Consider the following 13,478-nt stretch of genomic DNA (forward strand, 5'->3'; position numbering starts at 1 on the left):
TACATTAATCAGAGCATGTTGGCTCCACACACTACATAAATTCTGACAGTATGGTAATACATTGACCTCGCTTCCAGTGGCAGGTCTTAAATTACCACGTGAGCATATATTGAATACTACCATATTCTTCTACATGCTACTACATGTTCGATTACTATTGCATGAAATTCACAAATTGTAACTCACAGCAATCCTTAACCTACAAGATTATTCAAACACTACAAAATCAGATATAATTAGGTAATTATCGTTAACTCATGATAATCTGTAACATCCTAACAAACAAAGGAAGTTATTTTACAAGACCATATGAAATCCTACACATATGAACATTTGGATCACATGCAATCAATTCTACCAATGAACTTATAACTGTAGAATTAAAAGGTAAATTGCATAACAATTCTAGCATCAACACTTTCCATGAAATTGAATAAAAATAAATTGTATAACAACTCTAGCATCAACACATTTCCATAAAATTGAATAAACGATACATAATATGGAAACCATGTCTTAGCAAACACATTTGCACAAAACAAACAATAATAGAATATTACGTGAAACTAAAATTGCATACCTTATTGCTGTTCTCTTTCAGAACTTCCTTATTGATGTTCTCTTTCAGAACTTGTGTATCCTAGCACTAAAAGTGTCTTTCATTTTACAAGATGGCCACCTGATCTCTGTCTTGTTTAATGAGGAAAGCACTATTCTCTTTAGGCTTTCCACAAAGTCAAGACTCTTTCCTCTTCCAGGAGATTTTCAGACTAAAGAATTTTGACTAAGGTCATCACTTTAAAGTCTGATTGCTTGAAAGTGTACACCCTAATTTTTCTGGCCAATCATAGGCAGCAGTCCCTAATTTTTCCCAAAGAAATAATTCCTTTCATCAGGTTTAGACAACTCAGAATCTGTGATGACAGTGCATAATAATAATAATAATAATGAGGACTTTGTATAGCACCTAATCTTTAGAAGCTCTAACCGCTTTACAACATTTGACAACACCTATAAGATAAAAAATATATAATAATATTATTACAAAAACAAACACCATGAAATTAGAAAAACATTAAAAAATAAAAAACATGCTGAGAATATTTCAGGTAGAAAACATTATTAGGTCTTTAAGTTTGTTCTTGCAGTCGAAATAAGTGAGTTTTGGGAGCCCCCTGGAATGTGATCACAGTGTCTTTGTGTCTAAGTTCAGTGGGCAATTCATTCCACGTTGCTGGGCTTTGGTATGCAAAAGAACGAAGTCCATATGACTTTGTTTTCATAGTGGGAATAATGAGTATACGATTGTCAGAAGAGGAGCGTAAGTATCTTGCTGGTGTGTACACATGGGTGAGATCGGATAGGTATATTGGACTAGAGTCTGACAGTGAAACGTAGCACAGAGAACAAATTTTGTGCTTGATTCTGGATCAAATGGTTAGCCAGTGTAGGGTACAGAGCAGCGGAGAGGTGTGCTCTGATCGTGGTACTCTAAGTATGATCCGAGCAGCTGTGTTTTGAACTTTTTGAAGTTTCTGGAGTAGATATTGAGATGAACCAGACAGAATTGAGTTACAATAGTCTAGTCTTGAAAGTACTAATGAACACACAAGTGTTTTAGTGGCATCAACTGAAAGATATTTGCAAACTGAGCTGATGCATCTCAGCTCAAGATATGCTGCCTTGCATATGTTCATGACATGTTGGTGCAATGTGAGAGTACTGTCCAGAGTAACACCTAGGTTTCGTACTAATTGTGTGAATGTAATGTTGGCGTTGCTGATATTTATTGTTTGAGGTAAAGGATGTGAATGAGAAAGTCTTTGTGTTGTGATTAGAATGGCCTCAGTTTTATCATCATTCATCTGCAGCTTGTTCCATGTCATTCATGATTTCACATCAGAAATGCACCCCTCCACACCTTGGATGGTAGCATCAACTTCAGTTGGATGGCTAGATTTGTATATTTGGTTGTCATCAGCGTACAATTGGTGAGACACTGGATGATGATCTATGACACTTGAGAGAGGCTGAGTGTACAGAATGAAGAGAACAGGTCCAAGAACAGACCCCTGTGGAACACCACAACATAGATCAACTGGGCTGGAGTGTATTCCATTTGGAGATACAATTTGTGTCCTGTTGACCAAGTAGGACTTGGACCACAGTAAGGCTGTATCATGAATGCTAAATACATGCTGGTGACGGTGAAGTAATATATCATGGTCTATTGTGTCAAATGCTGCAGACAAATCAAGGAGGGTGAGGACTATAATTGTTCTGCTATCCAATGCAGAGAGAATGTCATTAACTACTTTTAGAAGAGTAGTTTCAGTACTGTGGCAAGGGCGATATGCAGATTGTACATTACTAAAAAGACTGTTTGAATTTAGATGAGATACAAGTTAGGATAGAACAACCTTTTCTAAGATTTTTGATATGAATGGGAGATTAGAAACTGGGCAGTAGTTCTTTAAATCGTTATGGTCTAGTGTTGGTTTCTTAAGCAGAGGCTTTACAATGGCAGTTTTGAAAAATGATGGGAATTCCCCAGATGAGAGAGAGGTATTAATAACATCAGTTAGTGAAGGCAATACTGGATCTAAGCACTCAAGCAGCAGTGATGTTTGAATTGGATCAAGTTCACATGACTTTGGTGCACTCTTCATCAGGATTATACGTACAAAATCCATAGAGACAGGTTCAAATGCTGCTAATGATTGCCGCTCAAATTCTGTATCCCAACTGTATGGTGACGAGTCAATTGAAATTGTGGTGTCAAGCTTATCTCTGATGGTTTGTACTTTGTCATGGAAGAAATTTGCAAACATGTCCAGAAGGACGACTGGAGAGAAGGTAGTTGGAAGTGGTGTTGATTTGTTCCTTGATATTAGCTTGTTAGTAATCTCGAAGAGCTCTTTGCAGCTGGAACTTTCCATGATCTTCATAGTGCAGTGGGCTGATTTCGCTGCATGGACTATATTTGTGACATTCTTCTTAGCGACTTCATAGATTTGCATATGAATAGTGAGTCTGGTGGAAAACCAGAGCCTCTCAGCTTTACGGCGGTCTTTTTTAGCAGTGCAAAGCTGGTCCCTAACACTGCTATACCATGGAGAACACTTTTGAATTGATACTAACTGCACTTGGTAGCTGGGGCATGTTTGTCAAGCAATGAACACAGACAGTTATCGAGTTGTTCTGCGGTAGGAGGTAAGCAAGTTGTTAAGTTAGCTTGGATGGCGTGCATTAGTTTGGTTCTATTTATCATACGGAGGTTTCTCTTCATAGCAAATAAAGGTGGAGGGTGAGGGACTGATATGTCAAGATGGCATATAATGCAGAGGTTATTTGATGCAAGGTCATGGGATACCAGGGAGGACCATAGAATGTTATCATCAGGTCTATGAAGAATCCAATCTAAAATGTGACCACGTTTATGGGTGGGTTGGTTAACTGACTGTTTGAGGTTGAAAACATTAATGGAATCTAAGAGTTTTGTTGTATTTGAGTTTCCAGGACTGAGTCAAAGTGAAAGTTGAAATCTCCAAGAATAATCAGGTTGCCACCTATCGAATTTCCATAGTCCAGGAGATTCGGAAACTGCTCCAAAAAGAGAGAGTCAGCCAGCTTGTTTTTTCTACTAGGAGGAGGGCGGTATAGGCAGAAAAAATGGACTGACCTTTGCTCCAGTGTGAGTGTGGTTTGGACTAGTTCAAACAATGTGTGGTCGAAATTGAATGTTGTGGTGTAGTTAAGACGTTTTATCATGGAGTTAAACAATTTCCCTTTGAAAAAATGATAAGTGGACACAAGTTCCTACCAAGTGGTTAGGGTTGGTAGCTCAAATGTTTACTTTCTAAGGACCGTATTAAGATACCCCGGTCAATTGCACTGAGTTGGAATGCTGTCCCTTTGAAGTTTACACTGACATGGGGGGAGATGAATGAAGAAAGGTCGAAGTGACCCTTCACAAAGACTTTTCTGGCTTAAATGCAATAAAATTTTAATTCTCAATGCACTCAACTTTAAAGTTTGCTGCAACTCAAAATTCGACACTTCACAATTAAATACCTGCATATTAAATTTGCAATGTTATTCCCACAAATTTGAAATGAAAAATAGAAATAATTCAGTTTCAATTATATGCAAGCCATCTATTCATTGTTACGTTATCAAGATATTATGATGCAACAACATCCACTTGCTTGAAGGCAGTTCCTAACTGACATTATATATATCGGTGGTTTCTCTTAGCTTGCTAAGGAAAAGGCAGAGGACCTTTCGATTGGGATAGCAGTATTACAGATGAAAAATTCAATATTTTGGTTTTTCTTTCATAAATTGAATTTTACTGGTGATGCACAGATGGATCCATTAAATGCACATTTCTGACATTTAGTTGAAAAAACAGCAAATGTTGATTCCATGGTACCGCATCATAAAGTCACAATCGCATACAAAATTTTGACAGAATATCATTGATTCCATGGTACCACATCACAATGTCACAATTGCATACAAAATTTTGACAGAATATCATTGATTCCAAGGTAACAATAATTCATATCGTCACAATCGTGTACAAAATTTTGACAGAATATCATTGATGTTATTGATGCAAATTTTGACATCCAGACAAGTGAGAAAATGATGTAGCCCTGTATCATGTGTGATGATTTAATATTTTCAAGTTCTTATCAAAAGCAACAAAAAACCTACAAAGACTCTGGACCAAACAGCACTCTGGCATACAGGATGTGCCGTCAAAGATGGGTGACGACATTCAAATTATTTTTATAAAAATTGCAACAATTATATTTATAACATAGGCAGTGAATAAGCATCCTATAAACCAACACTTATTGCTCACTGCACTTGCATTTGGGTATGAGGCAACACTTATTAGCTCACTGCTCTCGCATTTGGGTATGAGGCAACACTTATTAGCTCATTGCTCTTGCATTTGGGTATGAGGCAACACTTATCAGCTCACTGCTTTTGCATTTGGGTATGAGGCAACACTTATTAGCTCATTGCTCTTGCATTTGGGTATGAGGCAGATGTTCAGCCAGATGAGCAGTGTCATGTCTTTTAGCACTTTTGTTTTTCTTAATAATCTGTCACATAAAGAGACTGCATTATCATGTGTCTCAGAGCCTTACATGCTTAATGACTGAAAAGTAATTGAAACCAAAATTATGGTAATATCTCAGATTTAAATATAGGTTATATTCTTTGGGGGATACTGGACATGTGAATTTTAAATGCATCGTGTCCTATCACACTAGCAACACTGAGTGCAAATGGTAGCAATCTTCATACTGCTACAATGTTGGGTGAAGATCAGTGTTTAGGAGTGATTGTGTAATTATTTTCTAATTTTTCTTTTGAAGCTATTGATAAAGTTGGCTTATTCCTGATGGTTCTAGTGAAGTAATTGGACTTATAATTGCCTATGCGGCATCAGATCTGAATGTATAACTTGGGGTATTGTTTTGTGACTGTTTTATAATTTTTTTTATACAAAGAGGGATTGTAGCTGCAAATATGACATGTATAATTGGATAAAATGTGATGTCTTCTTTCTGTTCTATCTGAAGTGACTCCAACATTTGAGTTACACTTGTATTTCTCTTATACTCACCAAATACAAAAGTGATCTGCTCTTCCCTGAATTTTATTTATTGTATCTGTAATTTTGGTTGTGAACCCCAATCTATAAATGAACATTCCAATGAGTATGTATTAGCCTGTCTTCTCTTAAACTTCTTTCTACAGTAATTTAGATACCTTTTGAGTAGGCCTAACATTGTATTAGCTTTGCTGGCTATCATTTGATGTGTTTCGCAAAGAGGATATCATAAAAAAATCAAACATCCTTTTGAAATTCACTTGAATCTTCAGATTTATTTATATTTCTGCACAAAGCTCAATTGTTTACAAATAATCGGTAATGGAGGTAATGTTTTCAGCTATTTCGCTAATGTGGACCAGCAACAATAATGGGTCCAAGACTTTTTCCTGTATGACAAGGAAGATAGCCTTCTCAGTTTTACTTGTAACAATTTATTTGCAGAGGATATTTGTGTAAAACTCGTGTCCTTTGTAAAACAGTGAACAGTTAAATACTGAGCTACCATGTGCTTTTTGTCGTCCTTTATAAAACATAAAATTTGGTTCCAGTTCATCTTTTCTCGACTTTCTAAATGGATTTGCAACAAGAAGGAAATTAGCCAAGTTGCAACAGGCTCAATGCTAAATGAATGAATGAAATGCATAGCAAATTGTACAGCATCTAAATAAAATAAGGAAATTAAGAAGTACAGAAGCAACTAAAGAAAACAGTCATAAATGTGTATATGAAATGTGAATTTCAATGGAATAAAATGAAGTGAAACCATAATCTAACAACAAAATATGGAACCTATTTTAAGTAATTTAACACTGATGAGAGAATTGAAACAGTCCAAAATAGTCACCATTTGTAGGCCGAAATCCATGAAAATCTTCGTTTTGGCTGAATTGAATAAATTTAATTATAGAAATACCAACCATTATATTGGTTCGAGTTCTGAATAAAAGAAGAAAAACACACACCTGTATAATATTATCATGAGCATACTTAAGATATTTAATACTAAGTTTTACTTACAGATTCAGACGTGGAGGTGGTTCGTGCACAATTTGTGCGAGTTCCAGCGATCCATCAGTAACACAGAAGGATTAACCAAACTGGAGACTTATCTGGAGTGTGAATCAGACCAATCACAAAAGCAAGAACTAAAGCTAGGTACATAAATAATGCTGCTATGACTAGGATCTCTAAAAATTGTATCACTTTGAGACTTTTGTATTGCTAAGATAATGGTTTTAAAACTGTTTCGAGCGCTTGTTCCAATATCTTGTTAGTTTCAAATATAAAGAAGGCCAAGACTTGTATGCAAGCAGGACGTATGCATGCACAGAACGAACTGCCTTAAATTTGTGAAGAAAATCCATCAAGAACTTTAGGAAATATAAATACAACATAAATCATTAGCCAAACCTTTAATGCAAATTTGATATGACAGTAACATTACCCAAGGTCAAAAAGGGCAAGCACGTGTGTCATGGAATGAATTATGTTAGTTTCATAATGATTTGTCCCAAGTATGAAGAAACTCTGTCAGTGGTTTAGGAAATAAAATAAATTGAATTTTTTTTATAAACAAAACCTGGACATAAATTTATATCAGTGACCTTGACCCCAGTGTATAAGCGCGAGCAAGCATAGGTTCATAATGAATCATGCCGAGTATGATCAAAAATTTTCAAAGGGTTTTGGACATTTTTGCAAATGAAAAATGTAGAAAACACTTTAATAAATTGTTGATGATTGGCACCTAAAAAGTGACTGCTATATGTCTCTCTTCCCATTATTGTGGGATTAATAAAAAATGGATGCCAGATTATAGCCTCGAATTCCCCAAAAGTATTAGAGCTACAATATTCAAACTACCGGTACTCAGTGCATAAATTTTTTTAATTTTTTGTCAGCACATTTTCTTTAACATACCAAATGTTCGATCACATACAATCTTTCGCCTGTAAGGGAGTTTTGTATTCTCAGATTACTGACCAGCAATGAACCAAACCAACCGGGCGCAAGAATTACGGTCAAATCCACTACCTCCTTGCTCTTACCAGGCATCTAGGAATGGAATCTTCATGTATTTTGTGAAGGTTATTCTAGCTGTTGGCTTGCTGTCAGTCATCTGTCTGTCTGTTCCTGTATAGCAAATAGCTTGTAATGAACTATTCCCACACCCTGATGACATCTCATGGAAGGTAAACAAATAGATACACTTCCTCTTTTGGTCCATTAAATGCCAATATGAAAACAGATATTGTTGATCTGGTATTGATGAATAGCTACTGCTAAAATGCTAATATAAAAACATATAGTGTTGATCTGGTATTGACAAATATCTGCTGCTGCTAAAATTGTTTTATCCCTACTCCACTAAAAAAATTCTTTCTGAATGAAAATGGTGCTATTCTGACATAATAGAAAGTTTCTAAGGCAGCAAACTTGAAAGTCATGTTATCACCTCTTACACTGCTTTGAGAATAATTTTAAAATATCTTGCATGCACATTTTCTGCGTGTATGAATATAGGTCCACAACTGAGGTGGCACCCACCCAACATTCAATGTGGCAACCATATTTACACTTTTCCAGCTATGGTTGTTTTGATAAATGGGGTCACAGAAACACTGCCTAGAATATCAGTTGTGTGACTTTCAGTTTAAATAGATACTGTCCAAAGTTTAATATGTTGCCATCTTACAAATATTTTGATCACTTTTGTATTCTACAAAGCTTGGAAGATGATTCTAAAATTTGTTTCAAGTTCTAGATCTGGATACTGAATAAAATGCTGCCTCTATGACGCTTAATTTGGCAAACACTAAAGCAATCTTGCCAAAGAATAAAAAAAATTTAAAAAGTATGCAACTCTGACATTCACTATTAACGCTTATATAGATGTATTGACATACATGTATAAAATACATGAGATCATTTGTAACTATGTTACCTATGAAACAAATACAAGCAAAAAGAAAAGACTTGGTCATAATGACTGTGAAGCAAATACAACAGACTAATATTATAAACATTTTTTAAATAAAATAAAAATATACCTTGAGATTTATTTGTATAAGAATGATTCTGATATTAAATGCATTATGGTTGCAATAACTGCTCTCTTGAAAACTTGTTGTAGCCAGTCTTTGTTAACAATGAAGCCACATTCATGGTCATGATAATGGTGAACCTTTGACCTGAAATTTGTCTGCTGGCTTCACTATTCTAAAAGCAATACTTCTTTCAAGAAAATTGCGTTCCTGTGACTTTCATCATGACTACCATGGACACGTGTCAGTCCAGTTGGATTAATATTCATAATGATGTTCAGCCATTATTACATTATTACATATAATGATGTCTCTGGTGTTCAATATTCATAATGATGCTGAGCCATTATTACATTATTACATATAAATGATGTCTCTGGTGTTCAATATTCATAACGATGCTGAGCCATTATTACATTATTACATATAATGATGTCCCTGGTGTTCAATATTCATAACGATGCTGAGCCATTATTACATTATTACATATAATGATGTCTCTGGTGTTCACTATTCATAATGATGCTGAGCCATTATTACATTATTACATATAAATGATGTCTCTGGTGTTCAATATTCATAATGATGTTGAGCCATTATTACATATAAATGATGTCCCTGGTGTTCAATATTCATAACAATGCTGAGCCATTATTACATTATTACATATAAATGATGTCCCTGGTGTTCAATATTCATAACGATGCTGAGCCATTATTATATTATTGCATATAAATGATGTCCCTGGTGTTCAATATTCATAACGATGCTGAGCCATTATTACATTATTACATATAAATGATGTCCCTGGTGTTCAATATTCATAACGATGTTGAGCCATTATTACATTATTACATATAAATGATGTCCCTGGTGTTCAATATTCATAACGATGCTGAGCCATTATTACATTATTACATATAAATGATGTCTCTGGTGTTCAATATTCATAATGATGTTGAGCCATTATTACATTATTACATATAAATGATGTCTTTGGTGTTCAATATGGCTTACATACTGGTCATCACAGAAAATTGCTTGAGTCAAATATTTTGCAGTATCAAATTGGTCTTGGATCAGGGTCATCTGGAAGTTTTTAGTAGATAAGAATTTGTGACTTTATGCGCCATATTAATAAGTCTATATCCAAATATAAAGCTCTAGTGAAAATAATAAAGAAGATACATCCCCACTAGTTGAGAGTAGGTCTTTTGTTTGACTTATCTCTACTAGTTGAGAGTAGGTCTTTTGTATGACTTATCATCACTAGTTGAGAGTAGGTCTTTTGTATGACTTATCATCACTAGTTGAGAGTAGGTCTTTTGTATGACTTATTTCTACTAGTTGAGAGTAGGTCTTTTGTATGACTTATCTCTACTAGTTGAGAGTAGGTCTTTTGTATGACTTATCATCACTAGTTGAGAGTAGGTCTTTTGTATGACTTATCTCTACTAGTTGAGAGTAGGTCTTCTGTATGACTTATCATCACTAGTTGAGAGTAGGTCTTTTGTATGACTTATCATCACTAGTTGAGAGTAGGTCTTTTGTATGACTTATCATCACTAGTTGAGAGTAGGTCTTTTGTATGACTTATCATCACTAGTTGAGAGTAGGTCTTTTGTATGACTTATCTCTACTAGTTGAGAGTAGGTCTTTTGTATGACTTATCATCACTAGTTGAGAGTAGGTCTTTTGTATGACTTATCATCACTAGTTGAGAGTAGGTCTTTTGTATGACTTATCTCTACTAGTAAATCTTAAATCGTGTGAATTTATTGATTTGCAAAGTCCAGAAGGGGTCTTCCTAATCAGATGGTACATAAGTCATATGTGTCTTCTGAGCAAGAGTATATGAATTCTGGTTAAGTTATCTTTCTGAAGTTAATGGAAAGTTAATTTTGTTGATGTCTAGTTCTGTCTGATGTCTGTAGTACATGGATGTAACTGGAAGAGCTCTGCTGTGTAGATGCCTAGTTTTGGTTTCAGATTCTCTTTATGAAATAGTCATTTTGTGACGTTGGTATCAAGTTATGACATCTCATTTACACGGATATGACTGCACTGACATGTCTCTTACTCAAATATAACTAGAATAGTCATGAAGGGTTGATGTTTAATTTGGACATCTCTCTTACACAGAAATAACTGGAATAGTTCTTCCATGATGTTGGTGCCAAGAAATGATGATCCTCCATTTAGTGGCAAACAACACTACCAATAAAATATATATCAAATAGGTTGATATGTACTTTGCTACGTTCAAACTGATGATCTTCCATTTAGTGGCGAACAACACTACCAGTAAAATATATATCAAATAGGTTGATATGTACTTTGCTATGTTCAAACATTTACCAGAACACAAATATTTCTGAGCTTATGGGTGAAGTTCAAGTTCAAGTTTAATTTTGCATGATCAATGCAAGAAGTTATGTTTATCAAATACTTCCAATATGAGTATTATATAGAAGATGACAAAATAAATTGTATCATATAAGCAAGTGCAATACAGCTGTCTTAAATATAGTTTACGTTAAACATTAGTGCATGTTAAACCATCCATAATTGACCCAGTCAGGTAGACATGTCAAATATGTTGATGGCAAATAAAAGATGAAATATGCTGAAATCTGATTTAATGTTTTTTCAAAAATGTTTTGACTCATTTGAATTTTGTACTTGCTCCTAGGTCGGAGGAGCACCCCGACCCGAGTAGTGGTGAGAAACAGAGTAATAATACTTGCGCGGCTCCCACAGGATCTCTGGTTCTACGTGGAAATTCTGAAGTAAGTTAGCCATGACATTCAGATAAATTTTTGCCATTAATATACAAAACTACACTTTCTTTGTTTGTTTCCAATCCAGCGGAAAGAGTAACTTTGGTCCAGCTTAGGATATGCCAAAATGTCTCTCAGGATTAGGAATGAAACAGGAATGTGGTTTTGTAATAATTAGATGCTTCTTATTTTGCTTTCTGAATAGTTTAGCAATACAGTTTAATTGAACTAAAAAAGCACTACTACATACATTTTCAAATTTTTTACTCTGCTTTCATTTGTTTCCACTTAGATTCAGAATGACGAAAAATGTTGAAATGAATCTTGTGTTCGATCTAAAATGGCTGAAAATCTTGTTTACAGATGATCAATGTTGGACATATGTAGGGCTTTCCTTATCAAAAATTTGAGTTTGTTGGCACGTAAATATGTTCAATTGACAAATCAACCTGGTAATCTAAGGCACAAACAATGTGAGTTGATGTTTACACTTAAACATTAATTTAAGTGATAATAGCATATACTGTCACCGTGGGATGAAAGAGTTTAAATGCATATTAACGTACTCTCCTGATAATAGCATTAACTGCTGTCACCATGGGATGAAAGAATTTAAATGCATATTAACGTACTCCCCTGATAATAGCATACACTGCTGTCACCGTGGGATGAAAGAGTTTAAATGCATAGTAACGTACTCCCCTGATAATAGCATATACTGCTGTCACCGTGGGATGAAAGAGTTTAAATGCATAGTAACGTACTCTCCTGATAATAGCATATACTGCTGTCACCTTGGGATGAAAGACTTTAAATGCATATTAACGTACTCTCCTGATAATAGCATATACTGCTGTCACCATGGGATGAAAGAGTTTAAATGCATATTAACGTACTCTTCTGATAATAGCATATACTGCTGTCACCCTGGGATGAAAGAGTTTAAATGCATAGTAACGTACTCTCCTGATAATAGCATTAACTGCTGTCACCATGGGATGAAAGAATTTAAATGCATATTAACGTACTCTTCTGATAATACCATATACTGCTGTCACCGTGGGATGAAAGAGTTTAAATGCATAGTAACATACTCTCCTGGAGCTAAAGCACTTTTTATACAGTTTTGGTAGTGTGGATAAGCAAGTAAATTTCTTGTGTAACTGGATTATGGTGGCCATCTGAAAGTGTCTCAAATCTCATCTCTCTATCTCTCTCTCTCTCTCTCTCAACTTCAGATCTCTACCTATAGGATTTTAAATGTTTAGATTTTAGCAAACAATAACTACCCACAGAAACTGGTCCTATCTCAAGAGTTATAATGCAAATTATAAAATATCTACATACACCTAATGACTACTCATCATAAAGTTACTGTGTACAACAGTGTGCAAAATAAATTGCATTACTCATGGAAGAACAGACAGTCGGACAGACATGGAAACATAGTCTCCCTCCTTTTTTAATTGTTGCATGGGTATTACAGTCATTTTAATTTTTTTACACTTATTTTAACATGATCAGATTATGACAGTCAATGACAATTATGAAAAGGTTTCAGATACTGTCGATACTTATAGATAATGTGTTGGTTTACATAACTAATGACAACACATATATACTATACCAAACAGATTTTTATTTCAATGTTCCCTACTTAATTATACTACTATGAAGAAGAGAAACTCAAAATTATTTTCTATCTAACATAATAATTGAATATTTGAATTATTCATCATATATGAATTTTATATTCTATTCCTGTAAAGTAATGTGTACTTTTACTGAATTGTGAGGTAGGCAGTGGGTTGGTTCCCTGACCTACTGCAACCTATCAGTGGGGAATAATAAACATGTAAAAAAATTATATTCATTTGTCAATACTGTGCAAGGAATGTTGTGAAGTACATACAAATAGTGAAGGGAAAAGGAAAACTGCAAATAACCACCTACGCACGTTACAGTTGTTTATTGTTGTTATTATTATTATCATTATTATTACTATTATTATTATTA

At 34.7% G+C, this 13,478-nt stretch overlaps 1 protein-coding gene across 1 annotated transcript in view; it reads left to right on the top strand.

Annotated features, from left to right (window-relative positions):
* Window positions 1–13,478, top strand: part of LOC149779983 (uncharacterized) — a 121,184-nt gene that overhangs the window by 70,591 nt on the left and 37,115 nt on the right. Inside the window, exons 15-16 of the mRNA XM_089936706.1 lie at window positions 6,658–6,793; window positions 11,375–11,471. Coding sequence (XP_089792832.1) covers window positions 6,658–6,793; window positions 11,375–11,471 — 233 coding nt within the window. The remainder of the gene's footprint in view (window positions 1–6,657; window positions 6,794–11,374; window positions 11,472–13,478) is intronic.

The sequence above is a fragment of the Sinohyriopsis cumingii genome, chromosome 16, assembly GCF_028554795.1.
Source record: "Sinohyriopsis cumingii isolate HCF-2022 chromosome 16, ASM2855479v2, whole genome shotgun sequence".
Taxonomy (NCBI): Eukaryota; Metazoa; Mollusca; class Bivalvia; order Unionida; family Unionidae; genus Sinohyriopsis; species Sinohyriopsis cumingii.